The 27435-nt window shown below is 37.0% G+C and overlaps 1 protein-coding gene across 2 annotated transcripts in view; it reads right to left on the bottom strand.

Annotated features, from left to right (window-relative positions):
- LOC106879200 (uncharacterized) overlaps nucleotides 1-27435 on the bottom strand; it is a 374932-nt gene that overhangs the window by 298065 nt on the left and 49432 nt on the right. Inside the window, exon 2 of one of the 2 annotated variants that reach the window (XM_089349772.1) lies at nucleotides 25982-26061. The exons of the other annotated variant lie outside the window; for it this stretch is intronic. Coding sequence (XP_089205898.1) covers nucleotides 25982-25984 — 3 coding nt within the window. The 5' untranslated portion in view covers nucleotides 25985-26061. The remainder of the gene's footprint in view (nucleotides 1-25981; nucleotides 26062-27435) is intronic. 2 annotated transcript variants of the gene reach the window in all.

Genomic DNA, 27435 nt, shown 5'->3' with positions numbered 1-27435 from the left:
TGTATTATACATATGTGCATACATGTATGCAAATGTTGACAGCTCACAGTTTCACTTGTCACTACCTAAGCCAAACAGGGATATGGTGTTAACACTCCTTGCTGACATTATGGCCAGAAGTTCTGTGCTTTGGAAAATCAGTGGGATAATGAAAAAAAAAAATTATTACTTGAAAAACAGGTAAGTATTGGTGACAGGAAGAGTATCTTGCCATAAAGTATTATCTCAAATAAGTCTCTGCCCAACCCATGGGAAAATGAATACAATAGGCTTCTTTCAGTTTCCATCTACCAAATTTTACTCACAAGTTGGCTCAAGTAGAAGACACCAGCACAAGATGCAGCAGGACTGGACCCACACCCTGTGATTGTGAAGCAAACTCCTCAGCCACACACCATGCCAATAAAGAATTTTGTGAACCAGAAGAAAAGAATAGGTATAGGAGTGGCTGTGTGGGTAAGTAGCTTTCTCACAACCCACATGGTTCTTGGTTCAGTCCCACTGTGTGGCACCTTGGGCAACTGTCTTCTACTATAGCCTCGGACCGACCAAAGCCTTGTGAGTGGATTTGGTAGACGGAAACTGAACGAAGCCCATCGTATATATGTGTGTGTTTGTGTGTCTGTGTTTGTGCCCCCAACATCGCTTGACAACCGATGCTGGGGTGTTTACATCCCCATAACTTAGCAGTTCAGCAAAAGAGACCAATAGAATAAGTACTAGGCTTAAAAAAGAATAAGTCCTAGGGTCGATTTGCTCAACTAAAGGCGGTGCTCCAGCATGATCACAGTCAAATGACTGAAACAAGTAAAAGAGTAAAAAAGAGTAAAGAGTATTCAATAATACTATCTATTGATGGTTTAAATCGGATAAGATTAGGAAACAGGAGACTCGGAGTAACAGCTAGTGAAAGTTTCAACTCTATAAGCAAGATAAAACTCTATATACACGATGTTATTTTGGAACTGTAACATACCGAACATATGTTTCACTCCTTTTTTGAGAACACTGTATACAGAAGGACTGACAATAGTCAAATAACGGAACTGCCATCCAAAGATCAGAAACGTAAAACTCCAGAGTAATGGTTAGTGAAGCTTTCAGTTTATATATATATAAACGTGTGCACATATATATATATATATATATATATATATATATATATATATATGCACACACACACACATGCTCTCATGTATAAATTTATGTATACAAATACACAGATTAATGTTATTGCACAGTAAAACACTTTGAGATATATATATATATATATATATATATATATATATATATGCATATATGGAAGAAACACAGAAACTCCTTAGAGAGGAAAATGATATATCGTGATATTCATAAACTTTTTTGCTGTTGTTTATATTACTTTGTTCCAATAATACAAAATCTACCAAATAAAAACACACCAAGACAACTTGATAGATTCTGTACAAGAATTAAATGACTTCTGAGATTTCCTTGGATTCAGTAAGAATATCGAGAAGAATAAAAGAAAAAAGAAAAATATATTCAGCAACAAAAAATACATATAACTTGACAGAATCCTGTGTCAGTATTTTTATTATATACATTATTCTTCTTTTTTTTTTTCTGTTTGCTATAAGCTGATAACGATGCAGACATGCATGCACACATGTGCATGTGTGTGTGTGCATGTCATGCAGTACCAAATTACATGTGTATGTTTAATAAAGAATGCAAATAAATGTACCCAAGTGCAAACTCTTTAACATCCAACTTTCCATATTAAGACAGATAAGATGCATTTAGTATTATAGTAGTAGGGAGGGGGGTTATTTTTATTTTTACAGGTGGGTGCCTTTTCTGTAACCAACTACAACTGCTTAAGTACACAGCTAAAATTGATTTGTCAGTGCTGGCGAAAGCAAAATGAACTCATCAAGGAGCAAACTATAACAGCCATAGCAAAATTTGAACTTATCACCATGAGCTTTGCAAGCCAGCTTCTTAACCTCAGGTGTCGGATCACTAATACACATTCAACCAAATACATGATTATGCATCTCATCGAGTGCATTCTTATTCCATTTTCCCTTGTGTGCATATACACAAATTAGCATCAGTTTACATAAAGTGTCATGTCAGTATTGTATTATTCACTATTTCAATGTCCAAAGGCGCAGGAGTGGCTGTGTGGTAAGTAGCTTGCTTACTAACCACATGGTTCCGGGTTCAGTCCCACTGCGTGGCACCTTTGGTGAGTGTCTTCTACTATAGCCTCAGGCCGACCAAAGTCTTGTGAGTGGATTTGGTAGACAGAAACTGAGAGAAGCCCGTCATATATATGTATATATATATATATATATGTATGTGTGTTTGTGTGTCTGCGTTTGTCCCCCCCCCCACCACCACCACCATCGCTTGACAACTGATGCTGGTGTGTTTACGTCCCCGTAACATAGCGGTTCGGCAAAAAGAGACCGATAGAATAAGTACTAGGCTTACAAAGAATAAGTCCTGGGGTTGATTAGCTCGGCTAAAGGCGGTGCTCCAGCTTGGCCACAGTCAAATGACTGAAACAAGTAAAAGAGTTTAAACCCCACTGAAGTCTAACTTGTTAATTTCTTTAGATGCTTATGTAATTGTGTACAGAAACAGTCATCTTCTTGACCTTTCCATCATTGACCACAGAAGAACATCCACATTGTGACAGCTGGAGAGAGAAAGAGAGCAATGTACCGGCACTGAGATGGCATCCATTTCAGCTGAGTAGATTAAAACCACATGAAATGAAGTACATCATCATCATCATCGTTTAACGTCCGCTTTCCATGCTAGCATGGGTTGGACGATTTGACTGAGGACTAGTGAAACTGGATGGCAACACCAGGCTCCAATCTGATTTGGCAGAGTTTCTAAGGCTGGATGCCCTTCCTAACGCCAACCACTCCGAGAGTGTAGTGGGTGCTTTTACGTGTCTACCGCACGAAGGCCAGTCAGGCGGTACTGGCAACGGCTATGCTCAAAATGGTGTATTTAATGTGCCACCCGCACAAGAGCCAGTCCAGGGGCACTGGCAACGATCTTGCTACTAAATTAAATACCAGTAATACAGTCAGTGGAACTGATTCAATCAACGATCAGAGTCTATGCATGACCAATACCAAATGCCAGAGATATTTCTTCATGTGGCGATAGCTAAAATATGAGGCATCATGCAAGGCCAAATACCAAATGCCAGAGATATTTCTTACTTCATGTGGGGATAGCTAAAATATGAGGTGGTAACTGTAACAAAAAAAAAAAAAAAAGCCTACTCAATAATGATTATAAATCTATCCAATGTGATTGCAAAAATTATCAGAAACACATTACATAGATTAGGACAGAGAAAGATTATGTATTTCAGATTTGTCCAGCTCAAGCCATTAGAAGAGATTAATAAAAAACCAATTATTCAATGATTAGACAAAAAAATCCAACAAATTTTGTGACAGTTTAATTGACAATATTTAGGCAAAATGCCACAAATTCTAGAGTTGAGTTTACTCAAAATGGTAATATTTAGGCAAAAAGCCACAGAGTGTAATGAATTATATGTTCTACATTTATGTAAAAACCCAAGTTTAGGGTAAGTGTGTAGATACTTTAAATGAATTTGTTACTAGACTGCTTTTCATCCTTAAATGTTCAAAACATATACGTAGATCAAATCTGTGGAATTGAAATTCAGAACATAGTAATATGACCAATAACTGCAATGCGTTTATTCTGGTATTCTAAATAATCTGAAATCCCGCTAGAGCCACAGCCACTTCCACTTTGCAATAAAACAAAATAGCAGCAGCATTCTTTTAATATCAGTAGATATCAGCTCACTATTGATGACCCATATTAAAATGTTCATATTTAAATTAAAAATTTTAATGAAAATCTTATAACATGAGATTTCTCTTGATCAACATTAACACTGTGTGTGTGTCTGTGTGTGTGAACATGTAAATGCTAGATGTTTTATTAATCCCAGCTCAAATCTTGTTTATACTGAAAATTAATTAAAATACATATACAGTTTACTCATTACAAATATAGTCATGGAAAGGTAAATAGTGACCCATTGCTTTACTTTATTTATAGTTACATTCCATTACATTCCAAGTAGAAATCCAGTCAGTATTGAATATCCCTTCCCAAAAATCAAATCGCCCAACCAAAAGGATTCACATTGATTTTACAACAAAATTATCATCACCATCATCATTTTAACATCCATTTTTTTTTATACTCACATTGGTCAGGCAAAATTTGTTGAGGTGGATTTTCTACAGCTGGATGCCCTTCATGATGCTAACCCTCGTCTGTTTCCAAGCAAGGTAATATTCACCTCCACCCCACCTGTGACCAGACATGCTTTCACAGAAGATTGGAAATGAAGGATACCACTCACATGACATGACAATTGTTTATAACTATCATGCAATGTCAAAGCAAGGAGACAGCAACAAAAACACTCTTATACATACATACATATATATACATATATACACTCACACACACATATATACATATGAAAAGCTTTCGGATTCTGTCTACTAAATGCATTCACAAGGCTTTGATCAGCCTGGGGCTATAATAGAAGACAACTCACCCAACATGCGATGCAGTTGGACTGAACCCAAAGCCATGTGGTACAGAAGCAGATTACTTACCACACAGCCATATCTGCACCTTCAGTGATTAAAAAAAAACATTAAAATGATAGATCCAACATAATATTAAATTTTTTAAAAAATAGAGATTTCAATAAGTAAGCATGAGTTAGAAAGATTAGAATGTTGCAGCAAAGGATTGCAAGACGGATTCAAGTTAAGCCGACCACCGAGAGTCCTAGGGGTAGACCAGTTGCAAGACGGTTGGATGACATTCATAATCTCAGGTGATCATTCTTGGGAATCTGGCAGGAAAGTGTAATAATGGTTGCTGCTGATTGGACGCTATGAAGGAGGTGTTTAAGAATTCTATGCATACAGCCTCCAGAAAACAGTGGCTGGCGAAAAATGGATGGATGGATGGATGGATGGATGGATGGATGGATAGATGGACAGCTGGGTTTTAGAAATTTTAACCATTTAACCAACGACAAATCTTTGATCAGGATTCTGTATGCATACACACATGTATAACTGGCTATATTACCACATTGCTGACATTTGCCTTTTCAAAAGTACCAACTCAAATAAAAACAAAACAGAAACATCTAGTGAAATCTGAGATGTGTATGTATGCATACAGACACACACACACGTGTTTGTGTGTATGTGTGTGTGTGTGTGTGTGTGTATTCATAAATATATGTAACATATCTACAGTAAAATGGCTTCTCTTTTTCACTAGATATGGAGAAAATGTGTCTAAATTTAATCAAATTCAGTATTGAAAGGTTTCTATTTGCAAACATACAGATGTGTTTATGTATGTATGCATTCATGCATGCATGTGCAAATTTACATTATTGTATAAACAGACACACACACACACACACACACACACATATATATATATATATAAATACCCCTGCAAATAGACATACCCCTGATAAAAACGAACATAAACAGACATGTATGCAAGCTCACACACACACACACACACAGCACAGACAAAACAAAGGTCTACTCTTTATTCCAGTTTGTCACTTTCTACCTTTGTGGAGGGTATTTAAACATACAACTAAACCCCTTTAATTCCTTTCATACTGCTAACCACTCAATTCTTATGTTGGAGCAATGTCTGCTGTCAACTAGGTACACTGATACATACTATACACACACACACACAAACACAATGAACCTTAACCCTAGAGTCACTCTTGTAGCTTCTATGAATTAATAGTAACAACATATATATATATATATATATATATATATATATATATATATATATATATATATATATATATATATATATATATATACCTATGTTTTGAGTTCTATTTTCCTGATTGCATCACCAAACCTACAAACACACACACTCACACAAACTACAGACATCCTAACACACACACACACAAACAGCTGTGTCTGTGACGATAATAGTAACTTCTCAGTGTGATAAACTTCGATTATTTTTAGACATATATTTTCTATCATATCTGGTGAACAGAAGCCATTCTAGATCAAAATTCTTTCTTTCTTCATTTTTTTTTTTTTTTTTTACTTTAAATTCCAACTTGCGTTATAGGAAGGGAAACCAAATATTACTGACACTGTGCAACACGTCAACTTTTATTCAAGTTCCACTTTTCCAAGAAAAGTGAAGTTGGAGATGGAGGTGCCTCCCTCAGGTGAATTTACTGAATGGTATGCCATGGCCCTAATGAAAGGGCTCACTCGCAGTATACATATCTCAGCTAGGAAATAACAGCTTGAGAGAGGACACATTAATTTTTGGTACTCAGAATAATTTTGGTTCAGTAGGGTTCCTTGATTGGCTCCCCACTAGGTTACTGCCCTCTTCATAAACATAAACATATATTTTGTAAACTCTGTAAGGTGGTTGACATTAGGAAGGGCATCCAGTCATAAAATACTATTCCAAAACAGTGAAGCCTGATGCAGTTTTCAGGCTAACCAGCTTCTGTCAAATTGTCCAACCCATACCAACACGGAAAACAGACATTAAATGATAATGAGGAGGAGGAGGAGGAGGAGGAGGAGGAGTGGCTGTGTGGTAAGTAGTTTGCTTACCAACCACATGGTTCCGGGTTCAGTCCCACTGCGTGGCACCTTGGGCAAGTGTCTTCTACTATAGCCTCGTGCCGACCAAAGCCTTGTGAGTGATTTGGTAGACGGAAACTGAAAGAAGCCCGTCGTATATATGTATATATGTATATATATATATATATATATATATATATATATATATATGTATATGTGTGTGTGTTTGTGTGTCTGTGTTTGTCCCCCCCACCATCGCTTGACAACCGATGCTGGTGTGTTTACGTCCCCGTAACTTAGTGGTTCAGAAAAAGAGACCAATAGAATAAGTACTAGGCTTCCAAAGAATAAGTCCTGGGGTCGATTTGCTCGACTAAAGGCGGTGCTCCAGCATGGCCGCAGTCAAATGACTGAAACAAGTAAAAGAGTAATATATTTTGTAACTCGGTATGGTGGTTGACATTAGGAAGAGCATCCAGCCATAAAATGCTATTCCAAAATAGTGAAGCCTGGTGCAGTCTTCTGGCTAACCAACTTCTGTAAAATTGTCCAACCCATACCTACACGGAAAACAGACATTAAATACTATCATATTTTGTTTCATTTCAGAGTAAACACCTACACATTTTGTAATCCATTGTCATCTTCATTCATCCACCACCCTTGTGGCAAAAATACAGTATTATCATTATGGCTGAACCATAATGCTAAGATGCTGTGAAGCATCTTGGGTATGTCTCTTCTACTATAGCCCTACGTTGATCAATGCATATGTTACCAAATTTCTTAGAGGTAACCTACAAGAAACTTGTTACATATGCATGCATGCACACACGCACAATTTAGATAGACTTTAGCCATTATTGGCCTAGGCCGTGTCTAATGAAATAGCACCAAATGGAATAGGCTTTCAAGCCATGTTTTAAGACATTGTGACCCACTCAAGTAAGCAGTTGTATACCAAGATGTACATGTGTATGCATGTGTGTATGTGCATCAGCATGGCGGCTCTAAGCAACAAAGTGGTTTCAGGTTCAATCCCACTGTAAGCACCTTGGACAAGTGACTTTTACAATAGCCCCGAGCTGACCAATGCCTTGAGTGAATATGGTATATGGAAACTGTATGGAAGTCCACATGTGTGTGTGTGTGTGTGTATGTATGTTGTTCCCACTGCCCACTGCTTGACAACCAGTGTTGGTCAGTTTACATCTTTATAACTTAATGGTTCAGCAAGAGAGAGTGATAAAATAAGTAGCAGACTTAAAAAAGGGTAAGTAAGTAAGTACTGGGATCAATTGCTTGACTAAAACATTCAAAGTGGTGCTCCAGCATGGCCACAGTTCAATAACTGAAACAAATGAAAGAAAATACACACAAACACAGTTACTCTCACTCTCTCTCTCTCATTTCAGTCATTGGACGGCAGACGTGCTAGGGCACTGCCTTGAAGGGATTTAGTTGTGTCAACTCCAGTACTTATCCAAAAATCTGTCAAACTGAAAATGTACCGGACATAAAAAAAAAAACATTGATGTTTTTGGTTTTGTTTTAAGTTATGTCAACGTAAACACACACACACACACACACACACACACACACACACACACACACACACATACACACACACACACATGCACTGATACACCTTCATATTTGTGAAAGAAAAGGAAAGAAAAGTTGAAGGCGCAGGAGTGCCTGTGTGGTAAGTAGCTGGCTTGCCAACCACATGGTTCCAGGTTCAGTCCCACTGCGTGGCATCTTGGGCAAGTGTGTTCTACTATAGCTTGGGCTGACCAAAGCCTTGTGAGTGGATTTGGTAGACGGAAACTGAAAGAATCCCATTGTGTGTGTGTGTGTGTGTATATGATGATGATGATGATATAAAAACAAATAGTAAATGAGTATATGCATATATACGTACAGGTATGTGCATACCGACATCCACCTGTATGTATAGGTGCATATCTGCGTACAGGACATTGCAAACAAAACGTAGACAAGAAAACACACAAGCCACATAGAGAACATTTTCCTTCATCAGCTACCCCCGTTTTAACTCCGGCGTTTCGAAGAGCTGGGTAGGACGCATCGTTAAAACGGCTCTTCCCATGGACCGCAAATTAAATTTGTATACACAAATTAAACCTTGCCATGGAGGAATGTAGTGGCGGACAAAAAACAAGACAGGAAAACAAATATATATATATATATATATATATATATATATATATATAGTGGCAGCTGATGAAGGAAATGTTCTCTATGTGGCCTGTGTGTTTTCTGTGCTTATGTTCTATTTCTCGTTTCGTCCACGTCCTGTACCCAGATATGCATCTATATATATACATGTAGATGTAGGTATGTACATACATGTACGTATATATGCATATACTCACATATTATTTGTATGTTATATATATATATATATATATATATATATATATATATATATATATATATATATATATATATATGTATGTATGTATGTGTTTATGCCCCCACCATTGAGTGACAACTGATATTGGTGTGTTTATGTCCCTGTAGCTTAGCGGTTCGGCAACAGGAACCGATAGAATAAGTACTAGGATAAGTCCTAGGGTCGATTTGTTCGCCTGACTAAAGGCGGTGCTCCAGCATGGCCACAGTCAAATGACTGAAACAAAAGAATTAAAGAATAAGTCAGCAGAAGGAAACTTTGAAACTTCAACTGTTTAACTAAAATGTCCAAAGCTGAAGTAGCCAACAAAACACTGACCTATTTAACAATGAGCAGCTGGTAGGGCAAGTCAACTGAATACACACACACACAATCTGTCCACACATACATATATACACATTGCATGCATACATACACACACACACTCTCCCACAGCTTTGACAGAAAGAAAATAAAACAAAAATCTCTTGACATTTAACTACTATTGAAACAGTTTAAACAGCAGTAATAGTAGTAGTAGTAGTAGTAGTAACAAGTACATCCACAAAGAAGGCCTGTATGTGATCACTTGTATTGTGAGAAATAGCAGTTAAATATGTCTCAATTCTAGTCCTAAAAATAGAAAAGACGCATACAATAAGAATACTGTTAAAAGCAAAAACAAAAAAAAGTTTGTCATAGCATGAATTCCTTTGAGTTTAGTGGCCTAAGGCTAAACTACAAGTACTATGAAGAAAGAACTATGCTTCACTCGCTAAAAATAACAGTCTATACTCCCTCAAACCACATCCATTCATTGCATATTGAGAACTACATTGCACTGTCTGAAATTAAGATAGCTGGTCAATCCTAGAATGCTTTTGATTACAGGTCTACTAAACCAAACCTAACTGGGATCTTAACCCTTTAGTGTTCAGATTAATTTGTCAAAAGTAATCCTTATTTATTCACATTTCAAAAAATTTATCTGATATTATTTTGTAGCTTCAAGATAGGAAAGATGTAATTGCTTATTTTTAGAATGACATTGCAGGGAAGGTGTGAGAGGCTGGTTCTGGCCAGTTTGAGCATAAAATGTGTTGAATATTTGGGCCGGATACAGCCAGTTTAAACACTAAAGGGTTAAACTAAGATTTAGATACTCTAACTCCCTTAAGAAATTGGTAAATGGTCTGAAGGAACCACTGGATTTAATGTTCGTGGCAACTTGGGTGTTTTCTTCTATAACCCCAGGCTGACCAGTGCCTTGTAAGTAAATTTGGTAGACAGAAAGTGTGTGTGTGTGTGTGTGTGTGTGTGCGCGCACGTTTGATATGCCTCCAGCACTTGACAAATAGTACTGGTTTGTTTACATTCCCATAATTTAGAGGATCTGCAAAAGAAACTGACTTAAAAAATTAGTACTGGTGTCAATTTGTTTGACTAAACCCTTCAAAGTGATGCCCCAGCATGACCACATTCTAATGACTGAAGCAAGTAAGAGATGAAAGTGAATGTGAGGGATCTAATGGTAACATGGAGTGAGTGGTAAAGAAGTTTGAGGGAGCCATCTGTAACACATTGGAACACATGGATATAGAGGAAGCATTTGAATTAACATGCTGAAGCAGACGGATATAGTATGAGGGTTGTAACTGTATAGTATTTAGTTACAACTCTTTATGCTTTAACTTGAAACTCTACAAGAATTAACCTGCACTTTTCATCTTTTCAGAAACGCTAAACACTGAGCAAGCACTGGAGGTCATTGTGGCACTCTGCCAACATGAGTTCAATACCACCAGCATTGAAGCACACAATTCATTGATACAGAATTAAAATAAATACCTTGCAGATACTATGATAACAATTGTGACCACCTCTGCTTTTGGGATAAATTATATTATATTACTCTCCACACATTTCAGCTCTTTGTAAGTTTAATATAAAATATACAAAAAAAAAAAAGTTACTTTCTTTTCTGTTGGAATATGATTACACTGCAAGCGAGACATTAAATCTTCTCACGCAAGTAATCAAGATTTTGAACAGCAGGTGTATTTATTCCTTTACCAAGCTATGGAATGGGTGCCATTTTTATTTTCGTTCTTAGAATCATAATTTTGTGAGAACACCAAAGTACTGAGCATTCCCATTAAGCCTAAATAAAAGAATTCTCTTCACAATAAAATTCTGACATATCATTGAGTAGTACCAATCAGCACTGCCTGATGAAACTATAGAATACTGCTAACTGAACAAATATTTCTCAGCAGTAGTCCTATAGATCAAACATTTAAGATGTGCTTATGGATTGAATTTTATTGTCATATTTCAACTGGCAATCAAGCTGTGACTATCTGGTTTTTGCTTTGGGCACACCATAGATTTTAGAACAGAAGCACTAGATTTGCTTATTTGAAATGGTCAGAGATAATTTGGGTATCACATGGTTCTACAGGCTTTCTGTTTGAATGTCTTCTTTTTCTACATCCACCACACTTATTTCATATTTCATTTTTAATTCATTTCAAAAGTTTTACTAACTGTCTCCCACCCAGCTTAAAAGCTTCAATTAATTTTTGTGCATGTGTGTGTGTCAATATTCCTCTATCTCTGATCTACATTACTGGATGTTGGTTAGCTCTTAGCTTCAGCTTGAGGAGCAAGACTAATGTTACAGGAGAAAACTGTCAATAAACAAAGCAGTCAAGCAACATTCCAAGGTGTGGCTAAAGTAAGTAGCTGTGAGATAAATCTCTCATTTCGTATAGGATGCTGATACATCGGATAACTGGATAACTGCTCTCTGAGAAGAATTCAAACACAAATACTACTGCAAGCCAATAAATCAATTTCAGTGTTGTTGTTGTTGTTGTTGTTGTTGTTAGACATGATGTTCTAGGATTTAGGACTCAGAAAACAGGTAGTATCCCCCACTCTTTTTTTTTTTTTTTTTTAAGATTATAAAGGCATTGGCAGAGATTTAGCTGCGATGTTAAACTGATCAAGCAATTGCATATATGCAACCATACCAGGCACAGACGTGACTGTTTGGTAAGAAGTTTGCTTCCCATCATCATAGTTCCCAGTTCAGTTCCACTGTGTGGCACCATCAGCAAGTGTCTCTTTACAACTATAGCCTCAAGCCAACCAAAGACTTGTGAGTGAATTTGGTAGACAAACACTAAAGGAAGCTTGTTGTGTGTGTGTGTTCCACACCACCACTTGACAACCCGTGTTGGTATGTTTACATCTCTGTAACTTAGCAGCTCAGCAAAAGATACTGATAAAATAAGCACCAGACTTAAAAAATAAATACTGGGGTCAATTCATTTGGCTAAAACTTTTCAAGGCAGTGCCCCAGCATGGTCACAGTCTAACGATTGAAACAAGTATTAAAAAAAAACAGCTTTCCAATATTATCTTTCACTTGCTTCAGTCATTGGACTACGGTCAAGCTGGGGCACCACCTCGAAAGGTTTAGGCAAACAAATCAACACCAATACTTACATTTTTAGTCCAGTATTTATTCTATCAGTCTCTCTTTGCCAAACTACAACATTGCAGGGATATAAACAAACCAATACCAGTTGTCAAGAGATTGTGGGTGACAAACACAAACATTAAGACACACATACACACACATCTAATATACACAACAGCTTCTTTCAGTTTGTCTACCAAATCCACACACAAGTCTTTTTGGTCAGTCAAGGCCTTATAATAGAAGATACTCACCCAAAATACCATGTAGAAGGACTGAACCTGGAACCAATGTAGTGCGGTTGGGAAGCCAACTGAACACCATATTAAATATTGCAAATGTTGTAATGGGTGCAACTGCTAAGAAAACTAGGGAGACGGCAACCTCCATTCAATCAAAGAAAAAACATTATTAGTATCATATGGGAAATGGTTCAATTAACTATAATCTCCTTAGAAAATTTCACTTAGTGCTTCTTCAAAAGATATCAATAATTATACTAACTGAATTTTTAGCCTTTGCAACATATGTTTCTTGACAGAGAAAGCAATGCCCCCCCCCCCCCCCACTCTCTCTCGTCTCTCTAGCTAGCTAGCTCTCTGTCGCTCTCTTTCCACTATCTTTTGATGGCAGTTAAAAGTCTTTTATTAAAGACATGACACATCTTCAGCATGTAACAATAACCAAAATCCATGCAAAATTAAACAGTCAACTTAAGCATTTTTTTTTTTTTTCTTTTCAAGAGTTTCTTATTTTTCCATGCTAGTATTGATTTTAGATAGTTGAATTGTTTAAAGCAGGTGTTTAACAGTCACATACCCAACCCACACAATGATGAAGAGAAGAAGCACAATCTAAATGACTAGATATGCTTTGCTTACTTACACCTGCAATATAATGTCTGGTCTAAGATTTGAACCTCTGAACTTACAACGGTTAAATAAATCCTGAAGTAGACACATTAGTGTTAATACATTTAATGCATAGACCATTAAAAAAACGATAACTTAAAAAGAAACATGCATGCAGTTACACCAGGTCTCTCTAATGATTAATGATTTTACATGTTCCATCTGTGATCAAAAGCTGTATATAACTAAGGAGTTAGATGTAGTTATCAAAAGATTCACAAATGAAGATGTTCATCAAAAGATAGAATAGACAAGCATAAGCAAGAATTTATATATATATATATATATATATATATATATATATACTGAAGGATGCCCCTCATGCGTGTGTGTGTTACAGCCACATTGCCATGATATCATGTGATAGTTGTAAACAAATTTTGCTGTCACATAAGTGGTATCTATTTCCAATCTTCTGTGAAAACAGATCTGACTTTACTTGAAAAAAAGTGAAGGTTGCTAACAGAGAGGGCATCCAACTGTAGAGAAACCACCCCCAACAAATTCTGTCTGACCCATGCAAGCATGGAAACATAGATAATAAAATTATTATATATGGATGTCTGCAGATATTTTTCTAACTGGTTAAAGCCACTGTTTTATGAAATTGTTTGGATTTTGTAATCTTAATGAACTTTTAATATATACATATTATTATTAGAGACAACTTGGAATGTGTTTTTCTTATTCTGGTCCCACTAGTGAAACTTAACCCTCACCGGGTAATCAAAGCTGCTGAATACAGAGGCTCCATTCAGTAGCAAAGATGATCTACATTTAAGATATATTAACCTTAAAACAATTCTTTTATTCCACACCAAATAAGACAATTTGCTATGTTAACAACAGATGTCTCATCAGAAGTTTTTAGTACAGGTTAGTACAATCAATACAAGTCTCATTACTAAAATAGACTCATACTCAAATACACTAAAATTACATTGGTAATATTCCAATTGGACAACAGCAAAATAGGGTTAAAAGTAACAGTTCCAAATTAAAATGCAGTTCAGGGATGTAGTTAGGGTTATTTGAAAGTTTAGCCCTTTAGCATTCCAATTACTCTGTCAAATGTTATGATTATTTATGCAGATTCTTCTGAATTAATCATGCATTATCTTTTAGCTTTGAGATTTCAATGATGAGATTGTTTATTTTTAGAATGATGAGCGTAGCCGTTGCCAGTACCTCCTGACTGGCCTTCGTGCCGGTGGCACGTAAAAGCACCCACTACACTCTCTGAGTGGTTGGCGTTAGGAAGGGCATCCAGCTGTAGAAACTCTGCCAAATTAGACTGGAGCCTGGTGCAGCCATCTGGTTCACCAGTCCTCAGTTAAATCGTCCAACCCATGCTAGCATGGAAAGCGGACGTTAAACGATGATGATGATGATGATGATGATGATTGTAAGGTAAGTGTCAGAGGCTGGATCTGGCCAGTTTGAAAATAAAACAGGTAAAATATTTGGGTTAGATATGGGTGGTAGGGCAACTGAAGACTATATGCAGGTAAACACAGTATAGTAGAAACACACAAAGCACAGAATAGTAGAAAAGTATGTATGTAGGACAAGATGAGATGGTGACAATTGATCTTCCAATCAAACCTAGGAAGCTATGCTTCTGTTGGTTTTTCTAAATATTGATATTATATATTGGTCATGACACCTAACAGAAATGTTACTATTTTCTGGTGACATAAAAAGCACCCAGTGCACTCTGTAGAGTGGCTGGCATTAGGAAAGGAATCCAACCATAGAAACTAAGCCAAAACAGACTATGGAACCAGGTACAGCCCCAAGTTCCTATCAATTTGTCTGACCCTTACCAGCATAAAAAAAAAGATGTTAAATGCTGATGACGATGATGATAATTGATGAGGGCATTTGAGTAAACACCATAAGGCATCTTATCCAAATGCTGATCCCTCTGCTCTGAACTGGCTCCCATTTTTTCTTTTTTTCCTTTTTTATTATCAACCTTGAAATAATGTAAGGCAAAGCTGACCTCAGCAAGATTTGAACACGGTGCACAAAGAGTCGGAACAAATAATGTGAAGCAAGCTGTCCAACATTCTAATGACTCAGCCAATTTGACACCTATGATGACAAAGACACAAATACAATATGGTTAATCATGTGGAAAAAAAAAACATCTGAGATGTCACCCACTCAGATATTTGAAATTAAAAGCCAGGAGTCAATATAAACCAAGTAAAAGCTGTTACTCATATATCAAACTATGTTCTTAATGCCAGACAGGAACAGTTATCATCAACTAAGTAACTTTGAACTGAATGACCAGATAGGTAGCAATTTTAGTACATATATAATCATAAAATTACACTGTATTTCAATTGGGTGTAAGGTTTTGTGTCTAATTATTTCATTTCATTTCATTTCACAAGCCAATGTCACAAGGTTAACAGAGTAACATTAGCATTATTTAGTTGGTGAATGTTGCAGAATAAAGTTTAGCTCCTGGCAAGTCAAGCATAAGACCCAGATTTGATTGCTTGCTGAGACAATTTAACCTTCCTTCTGTTAATAAAGTTTCAGAAGAATGCCACCTCCAAATAAATCTACAGTCTTAATTTCCATTTGCCACTTCAAATATATTTGCAGTCTTACACACAGAAAACACTGTTCAGTTCCATAAAACTGAGTCACATGAAGATAATGCCAACACACACATGCTTATGGTTATCCGCTGAACCCATTGAAGAGTATCTCCATTTGTGGGGGGTTTTTTACAACAGTATATACAAATCCTTAATGTATAGTTTCAATCACAAATGGGACATGTAAATATTTGGTTGGACAGGCTGGGTATAATACTTGCACACCTCTTCTGTATGAAAACACACACAACATCTCCATCATCATTTTCACATCCTCTTTTCCATGCTTGCATGGATGGATCAGGTAAAGTTTATTAAAGCAGGCTTTCTACAACTGGATGCCCTTCCTGTTGCCAACCCTCACTCATTCCAACAAGGTAATATTTCCCCGATGGCCAGACATTTTGTCATGGAATACTGGAAATGAATTACATTGTTTGTATGACAGTGAAATTCATTTACAACTATCGCATGACATCAAGACAAGGAGACAAACACACACATATACAACAAGCGTCTTTTAGTTCCCATCTATTAAAAAAAGGCTTTATTCAGCTATACTAAAAGACACTTGCCCAAGGCGCCACGCAATTGGACTGAACATGAAACCAAGTGGTAACGAAGAAAATTTCTCAACCAGAGAGAGAGAGAGAGAAAGAGTTTTGCTCATATTTTCCTTGCTGTTTCTTTCTGTTCCTACATATATATATCATCATTTAACATCCGCCTTTCATATTGGCCCACATGCTGGTGGCACGTAAAAGCACCCACTACACTCTGAGAGTGTTTGGCATTAGGAAGGGCATCCAGCTGTAGAAACTCTGCCAAATCAGATTGGAGCCTGGTGTAGCCATCTGGTTCACCAGTCCTCAGTCAAATCGTCCAACCCATACTAGCATGGAAAGCGGACGTTAAACGATGATGATGATAATATATATATAGATATATATATATATCTGCCAAATCAGATTGGAGCCTGGTGTAGCCATCTGGTTTTACCAGTCCTCAGTCAAATCGTCCAACCCATGCTAGTATGGAAAGCGGCCGTTAAACGATAATGATGATGATATATACAGGCAAACAAATACAAATAATCAGTGTTTTCTAGTAGTCATTCAAACGTTTTCATAGAGGCATAAGTCAAGCAGGTCTGCAATAAATTCTCTCTCTCCCACACATCGAAATCATGTCATCTGTTGTAACACACAGTATTTCAGGTCTGATCTAACTACTACTCACCAAGACATGCACAAAAATCCTTCCTTTTGCTCTATCTACAGTTCATCATCCATGACCCTCTCACCAGACAATCTTCCTCATGTTCAGAGTAATTAATTATACAACACTATATATAAGACTAGTGGGTACCCATGGAAAATCCCTGGGTGATAAATGTTCACTTTTACAGTTAATTACTTGCAGCTAATTACATTTAGAGGGATTTGACTGAATAAAATATATGTTCCTCTTCATCATTTAATACATAATACACACACAATTTATACATGGTCAGCTGAACTTATAACATACATTTTACTAGTCTTATAATTTCATTAAATCAAAATTACAGAGATGGTAGCAACTAATTGCCTCTGATGCACATGTCAGTGTGATGAACAAACAAAGGGAGACACACTGCATATTATAATAGTTGAAAGGGTTAGGGTGAACATCAATAAATCCAAGCATCCAGAGAAATGCCTTCATAAGCACCACTCAAAGCAACCTCAATGCCTACCTCAGAGGTGGGAAATGCTACTCTAATTTCAGAGACTACATGGTCACTTGACTTGCTAGAAATAGCAAACAAACTTCCTCTGAATCATATACTATATTATCTTATGAAGGCACATAACCTAATGGTTAGGCTGTTGCACTCATGATCATCAGATCATGGGTTTGATTCCTTGATTGGGCAGCACATTGTGTTCTTAAGCAAAACACTACATTTCACGTTGCTCCAGTCCCCCTTTTCGATCAGGATGGAATATTGGCCTGCTCGCCTAGCCAGTGGGGTAGTGTCATTGGAAAGCCAAAACAATGCAAAATGCATCGTGACCAGCAATGTGTAAGAACATCTGATAACCTGGTCAGTCACATGGTTACGTGATTATCTTATAAAAGAATGAACATATCAAACATACACCTTGATACACTATATCTGAAACAAAAGGCTAGAACACCTGTGAATGCAAAGTCTATTTTTGCATCTAAGAGTCTATTTGTGATGCTTAAAACATTTTTTTCCCCCACCTCAAAATAATCAATGTAAAACTGTTCTATTGAAAAATTGCAAACCAATCATAATACAGTCAGAAGCCAAACAACAACACTGTGGCACAGATTCTTTCATTTTCAGCCAGCACATCATTCAATGTCACTACATATCCACAACTGTGTAGTCATTACTCCAATATTGCATTCCTCTAGAATTTCTTTTCTCACACATTAACTTTCTAATAGCAGTTTAAACTGAACATCAACAGCGCTAATCTTAAACAATGTACAAAAAGGTTATGTGCACTGCCCCGCCTACATTGACTAATTAATACACACATGCACACACACACACGCACAACCTTCACTATACTAGATCTTTAAAGTTAACATTGTACATTCAAGCAACTCTTTATAATCTTGCATTTCTTATGGAGAAAGTCTGCCATTCGTACAAAGAGAGAGAAGCTTTTTGTAGTCAATAGAAATAGCAATTCTCTAAATTCTTTGCATCTTTGAACTCTTTCTCCATTATGCTATCACCAACTTTAAAGACTAGATGTTTTATCAATTCAGTTCAATGCCTCAAAGGTTTTCAGCAGGAGTTTGGCTTTGCCTTTCATCACATCAAGAAAACATTAGCACTGTCAAATAAGTCAACTATTTTTCTCCCGCTACCTTGCAAATACAACAATTGTGTCTAAGAAACAACAAATCAATGCTATCATGCTCAGATTTTACATATGTGCTTACTAAAAATGAAAAGAAATAATAATAATAATAAAAAAAAAAACAAGCATTAAATATATACTAACTACTCCATCTCTATTCTGTGTGAAGTGTTTTGGAAACTGTTTGTTTGAATACTCTCAGAAGATTATTCCAATTCTCCAATAATCTATTTTGAAGAGATTCCCGCCATTAATTTACTAAATGGTTAAATTTTCTGACAAACAAACAAACAAACACACCAACTCCCAGTAATTATCTACACGTGTATTAGAATGTAACAAACAACATTGATACCTGAGAATCCTTTCCCTTCACTATGGAACTTGTGATTTAGATTACCTGTATTAATTGCTCCAATAAAACCCTATTATTATTACATCACTTGATGATCCTTAAGCCTTTAGGTACGAACCCACCTGAAACTGCTCCCAGACCTGTGATACAAACTGCCTGTTTTAAAATGATCTAAACCAAAAACCTATTATAATTTAATACGAATTCATGTGCTAAACATCAGCTTAATAAGAACAAAAGTTATTTTAATAAATTCTTTATTATTTTCAAAACTAATTGAAACAAAAGCAGTGTATTTCAAAAGAAATATAGTAACAAAAGGGTTAAAATGAATTCAAAATCAAACTTCTTTCATGAAAACACAGACATGAACGACAAAGCATTTGAGAAGACAATAGGTGCAAGTATGGCTCTGTGGTTACAAAGTTTGCTCCTTAACCACATAGTTTCAGGTTCAATCCCACTATACCACTATGTGGCAGCATAGGTAAAGTGTTTTCTACTATAACCCAAGGCCAACAAAAGCCTTGTGAGTAGATTTCATAGGTAGAAACTGAAAGAAGCCTGTCATGTACATGAACATGTGTGCAGCTCTCATTTCAAATCTATGAAAACATGTCTGGCCATGGGGAAATATTACCTTGCTTGGAAACAGGTGAGGCCTGACAACAGGAAGAGCATGCGGTCATAGAAAAATCTGCCACGATAAACTCCATCTGACCTATGCAAGCATGAAAAGGTGGATGTCAAAACAATGATGTCAATGAAGTCAAAGTTTTTTTTATTTTATTTTCCTGAAGCTATATTTGTAAAATTAATAGACAAATACATATCAACAGACTGATACATATATGTATCACTAATTCTATTAGAGTGAATCTGAAAGCACCTGGGGGGGGGGGGGGGGGACCTGCGAATGAATGAATAAGTAAGCATGTGAATAAATGAATACTATATACCGTCATCATCAGCAGCATCATCATTTTATGCCCACTTTCCATGCTGTCATGCATTGGACACAGACATATAGAGATATATAAATAAATTGTGTGTGTATATTATATAGAGTGTATATACATACACGCATACAGAGGGAGACAGAGAAACAGCAGACAGGTAATTGAAAATCTTTTAACTGAAATGCTAGGGACTGAAAATGTTTCAGATTTTTCCCAGGTTCGAGAAACACTGTATATTTGCCTTTATAAAATGAGCTGACTTGGAGATGAGATCATAATCATCATCGTTTAACGTCCACTTTCCATGCTAGCATGGGTTGGACGATTTGACTAAGGACCGATAAACCGGATGGCTGCACCAGGCTATCTGATCTGGCAGAGTTTCTACAGCTAGATGCCCTTCCTAACACCAACCACTCCGAGAGTGTAGTGGGTGCTTTTACGTGCCACTGGTACGAGGGCCAGTCTCACGGTACTGGCAACGGCCACGCTCAAAATGGTGTTTTTTTTGGTGTTTTTCCAAATGTAAATATGCTATCCAGTTGTATTTCATAAAAGTACATTTTCACTATATATTCAAAACATACAGGCATGTCTGTGTGGTTAAGAAGCTCACATTGCAACTACATACTTTTGGGTTCCATCCCACTGCATGGCACCTTGGAGAAGTGTCACCTTCTATAGCCCCAGGCCAACTAATGCTCCAAGAGTGAATTTAGTAGACAGAAACTGTGTGGAAGCCTATCGTGTGTGTGTGTGTAAATGTGTGCTGTTGTGTTTGACCCCCACCACCACCAGTATTTGACACTGGTGTAGCTTTGCTTATATCCTTATAACTCAGCAGTTCAGCAGAGACTGATAGATTGATCACAAGACAGAAAAATAAGTACAGTGTGGGGGGGGGGGGGGGTGACTAAATCCTTCAAGGTGGTGCCCCAAGTAAAAAAATAATAAATAAAAGATATAAATGTAGTTTTATATACATTTGGTGCTGCTCCAGTTCCACACAATAGCTTGGCTTTAAGGTTATTACAGTTTTTGCATTTTTCAAAGGATTTTCAGTTAACATTACATACACCATTTTAGTTCACTGTTATTCATAAAAACAAAAACACTTTGCTATTGTTATTAGTATCATGCCTGTTCTGATCAATGGTATTTTAGCTAGGTACCACGAACACAGTACCACATTTTCTGATGTGTCCTTTTCTATCTCTTTTCATCTCTCTTCCTCTTTGTCACTCCCTACCATCTCCCTGTCTCTCTCTTTCTTTCTCTCTCTCTCTTTCTTTCTCTCTCTCTCTCTCTCTCCTATTCTATTTTTAACAAAATGAGCAAACATGTGGAAGGTCCCTTGGATAAGCAATACACACAGGCATAAGCAAACACACACATGGAAAGGTAAAACTGTATCTATACACAATCAAAATGGAAGTACGCACATACATACGCATTTACTTGTATACAAACACATTGTAGGCACTATGTTGAATATAAATAAAAAAATTAAAAAATAACACCACCAGAAAAAACAAATCGATGTTACGATAAGAGATCAATATTTCAAGATTCGAGATCGATAGGCAAATCTAAATAAAACTTATGAAGGGGAATGTAACCCAATCAAGTGATTGATTAGATAATAAATATATTAAAAAAAAAAATCAAATATAGGTGTGTGTGTTTGTGGTTGTGTGTGTGTGTGTGTGTGTGTGTGTGTGTGTGTGTGTGAATGGGCAACAGGAAGTGAGCAAATGAACGAGTGATTACTAGTGATTAGAATGAACGAATTAATGAATGAGAGAATGAATGAGAATATTGACAGACAGGCCAGGCACATACAACAACTTCAAAGTATTGGTGAGAAGGAGAGGGGGGGAGAGGAAGAGAGAGAGAAAAAAGAGAAAGGAGAGGTTGAAAAGGAGAGGACAGAGAGAGGGAGGGAGAGAGTAAAGGACAGAGAATGTGCCAAAAAGAGAGAGAGAGAGAGAGAGAGAGAGTCAGCTAGGAAGAGAGAAAGACAGACAGGAAGTAAAAAAGAAAAGAGGAGGAAGTGAAAGGAAATAGAGAGGATGAGAGAAACATGCAGAAGCAAAGTACAAGAGCAATAATAATAATAATAATAATAACAACAATTCAATATAATGGATCAGTTCTAATTAAAAGAAGTCATCAACAAAGTGGTAACAGAAGTATTTACAACTAATGACAATGTTATTATTCGTTTGCTGGTTTCAATCACTGGACTGCAGCCATGCTAGAACACCAGCTTCCAGTGTTTAGTTGATCGCATTGGCTGAAGTACTTACATTTATCTCATCTATCGAGTACTCTATCTAGTACTTATTTTATCAATCTCTATTTGCTGAACCACTGGGTTACATGGCATAAATAAACACTTGCATCTATCAAATTCCACTCACTGAGTTACATGGCCAACCAGATGCTATGAGTAGAAGACACACCTCCCCCTGGGTGCTGCAAGGAACTGAGGCTAATACACATGAATGGTTACAAAAACCATAAAGAGCCACACTGCTATGTCTGTAACTATCGTTCCTAGAAGGCTTTACTCTTGGGCTCTCTGTTCCTTTCCATTTATATGATAGGTCCTCTTGTTGTGAATGACAAATGAGGGTTCACTAAGATAAAGCAGTAATCATGTTTGATGGACACAAATGTGTCTCTTTGAGGCCTGCTGGTGCCTTGCAAACCTTTTGGCAAATGGAGCAAGTTGAGGACTCAGTTTACTCGAGTGCTCGGGGATCATTCACTATGTGTTTTCTTGAGTGGATGGCAAGGCCTACCTTGCTTTGTACCACAAAACCACAATGACAGGTAAGGTTTCCATTTGGAAGAGCAGCATTTTGCCACCATGCCTTCATGCTGGCATGATGTTGGTCCCAATCTTGAGAGTAGATCTTGCTCAAATCTTTGAACTGATGAAAAGCATATATAATTCATTATTATTGGATTCTCCTAATGATTTCAATGTTTGAGGGCTTTTTTTTCTTTTGGTGTTGCTTTTGGGTGTTTTTATCTATATAACTCTGACAACCGTCTCTTTTATGAGACTTTAATCCAGCCACCAATTTACAAACAAGTCCACAGATTTGACATAGGAAAGGATTGTTAAAGCAGCTGGCATGTTCGCAAGTTAGTTTGAAATCCTGTCTTTGCTCTCAATTCTTTAAGATAATCTGGATGGTCCAATTCCTAACTCTTTATATGGATTTATAGCAAGTTAACAGCCACCCATTTTGATTCAATAAAGTTTCTTCATTTTAATATGCACTTTTCTATGACAGCAACGGTTTAGACTGGCATTTATTTGAGGTAGGATTTTACAGCTAAATGATCTTTTTGTTGAAAACCCTTACCTGCTTCTCAAGTAAGGGATTTTTATCCCAGAAGCCCTTGAAAGTACAAAGCAACCAACCATAATCTTCTCTGCTGTAGGCACAAGGCCCTGAATTTCAGAAGATGGGGTTAATTAATCACATCAACCCCAGTGTTAAACTAGTACTCATTTTATCAATCTCAAAAAGATGAAATGCAAAATCGACCTCAGCAAAATTTGAACTCGGAAAACATAAAGACGGACATAATACCATTAAGCATTTCATCTGGCATGCTAACAATCCTGCCAGATTGCTGCCTACACCATTTCATTGAAGCAACAAAGAGTGTTGAATATCAATGTTCAACACTCATACACAAGATGGGTTTCCTACGGTTTCTGTCTACCAAATTCATTCATAACCCAAGTTTGTAGTAGAAGATAGTGACCAAGGTTCCAACCAGTGCAACCAAATCCAAAACCACAAGGTTGCAAAGCAAACTTCTCAACCACAAATACTAATTCATTAGTGTTAAAAAACTTATTAATACTATGAGAAGATGGAAGGACTCTGCATAGTGTGTGTGTATGTGCATACATACACACACACTATGCATGCATATATATATATATATATATATGCACACACACACACACATATAGAAGTAAGGCATAAACGTAGGGGTCAAAAGATTTCAAATGCATACATATACAAGTGTGTATATGAAAGAATGTGGAATAAAAGACAGAATAAAAACACTAACCAGTGATGCATATAAATACAAACTTATTACCAGTTCAAATAGGCTTCAGGCATATTTGAATACATAAGAAAGCAATTCACTGTATTTTGTCATGGAGAAAATTTCTCACTGTAGACAGATAAGTGTAAACACCCACCAAGTCAGTTCATAGTGCCCTTTAACAAGACTGGTGGAAGCATCCTCTTCAGTATCAGAGACTGGAAAGGTAGACACTGCAAACTGACAAGAGACAGGTCTCCAGTCATCACACTATGGTGACTCACCATCAATAAGATATGGAATAAAAGAGCTAAGCAGTGATGTATATAAATACAAACTTGTTACCGGTTCAAATATGCTTGGGGCATATTCAATGAATGTATATCATCGTCATTTTAAAAGCCACTGTTTGATTCTTGAAAGGATAAGATGGTACTTATTGAGGTAGATTTTTCTATGGCCAGATGCCCTTCCTGTTGCCAACCCTCACTTTCTTCCATGTTAAGGTAATATTTCCCCATGATCAGACATGTTTGTGTAGAACACTAAAAACGAACGATGTTGCTTGTATGACAGTGGGGATCATATATAACTATCAGGTAATGTTAAGACAAATGAACACACACACACATTCAAAAACATACACACACATCTATCTCCAAAATCTACTCATAAGGCTTTGGTTAGCCCAGGGCTATAGTAGATACTTGCCCAAAGTGCCAGACAGTGGTACCGAACCATTGGGAAGCAAACTTCTTACCATATAACCACACCTGTGCTTTAATCTGGATACAAACTTATAAACACATGGAAATGATTACATAGATATGATTTAAGTACATATGTGCATGCACACACACAAAGTATCATTGAGTATATATGTTTCAATCAACAAAATTCCATAGCTTAGAGTAATGGCCTGCAAACTGACAAATGTCAATCTCCCACCCATTCACTCAAAATATCAGTGTAATTTCAGGGACCCCTCCTCATCTTTCTTAAAGAGATGATAATATAGAGTTTACATTCATATAATTTTTTTTCTTCACTAAGGTGTTTGACAAGCTTAAAATGTTGGCAAGAAGGTAATTCATCTGTCTTCTCTTTAATCCGCACAGTCATCCCCAGCCTCCTATGAGAAACAGTCATCTAGAGAGGCCAGAGATGCTCAACAAATACGTGCGCGTGCGTGCGTGCGTGCGTGCGTGCGTGCGTGTGTGTGTTGTTACAGCATTGGATAGAGTGCGTTGTAGTTATTTGTTCTGGTTCTCAGTGTTATGAGTTCAAATCTTGCCGAGACCAACTTTGCTTTAACCCTTTCCAAATCATCATCATCATTCAGCATGTTTTCAATACTGACAGCAATTGGATGATTTGACAGATTCTAATGAGTCAACTTTAATCTATAGAAGCCCTATACATGTGTGTGCACATGCATATATATGCTTTATATATGTATGTGTGTGTGTGTGTGTGTGTGTGTGTGTTTGTGTGTGTGTGTGTGTGTATGAATGCATACACACACACAGAAGTGCAGGTGTGGCTCTGAGGCTAAGAAATTTGCTGCCTTACCATATGGTTCCAGGTTTAGTCACACTGCATGGCAACTTAGGTGTCTTCTATTATTGCCCCAGGCCTACCAAAGTTCTGGTCTGTGGATTTGATAAGATGAAAACTGAAAGAAACCTATTGCACACACACACACACACACACATATATATATATATATATATATATATATATATATATATATATATATACAGACACACACCTGTATGTATAAATGTATGTGTAAGTGTGTGTATAATTGTCTGTTTGCTTCCTTGTTTTAATATTCCATGATAGTTGCAAATGAGTGCCACTATCATGCAAGAGGTGTCAATCATTTCCAATATTCTGAGAAAACATGTCTGGGGCTAGTACGGAAATATTACCTTGCTCAGAAACAGGTGAGGGTTGGCAACGAGAAGAGCATCCAACCATAGAAAATCTGCCTCAACAAACTCAGTCTGACCCATAAAAAGGAAAAAGGACATTATGATGATACACATGCTTTATTTAAGTGCATAACACCTGGCCTTTGGCCAATTTTCATCCTGTTAGATTCTCAGGTGATCCAAGCTGGTGTAAGGGTTGAGAGTTTCCAAATCCAGGAAGACAATATTCTTGGATCATAGTGGCTCCCTGTTCCAGCAGAAACAAGCTGTACAAATGCAGCCATCAACTTAGGGAGGAAGGGAGAGAGAGAAAGAGAGAGTGATGTGTGTGTGTGTGTGTGTGTATGTGCGTGCACGCGTGCGCACGTGTGGAAATAGCACAAGTAGCAATACTGTGATGGGCACATATGTAAAAGAATTAGCATTGAAAACAGCTAACAGTAATATGTGTGGAGGATGTGTGTGAAAGGGCATGTGCATATGTGAGAGAACATTGCGTGGAAGAACATGTATGTGTGGGTGTCTTGATTTAGACGGCATGAGTATGCATATGTGCATGTGTAGGTGCGCAAGCACCTTTGGAGAGTGAGTGTGAGGTGTTTGAACACATGTGAGTGTATGTACGTGTGCATGAGTATGGGCATGAGTGTATATATGTGAAAGTGTGTATGAATATTAGTGAGTGGGCATGTATTATATAATGTAAATGTATGAATGAGTGAGTAAGTGTGTGTGGTGTTTAATTAATTATTCTATTGAATCTAGATCTGATTATAATGTTGGTGTCTGGATACATGTTAATCGAAGTGCATATCATCTAATTGTGCTGAGAGAGAGAGAGTGTGTGTGTATGCAGCAAGCTCAATGTGTGCATGCACACATACACACACACAGAAGTAACCATTTAGATATCATTCGAATATCAGTAGAAAAAGAAAATGGATTAGCAGTGAAAAAGAAAGAAAAAAAGTAAAGATATAGATTTAATAATAACTTAAATACTTACAGACAATATCTTGATTGAGTAGTTTTAAATGTTTCCACATGCAAATCCATAAACACACACATACACACACACACACATATATA

This window comes from Octopus bimaculoides, chromosome 3, assembly GCF_046866305.1.
Source record: "Octopus bimaculoides isolate indiv1 chromosome 3, ASM4686630v1, whole genome shotgun sequence".
Taxonomy (NCBI): domain Eukaryota; kingdom Metazoa; phylum Mollusca; class Cephalopoda; order Octopoda; family Octopodidae; genus Octopus; species Octopus bimaculoides.
This window is presented reverse-complemented; position numbering and strand designations above follow the sequence as displayed.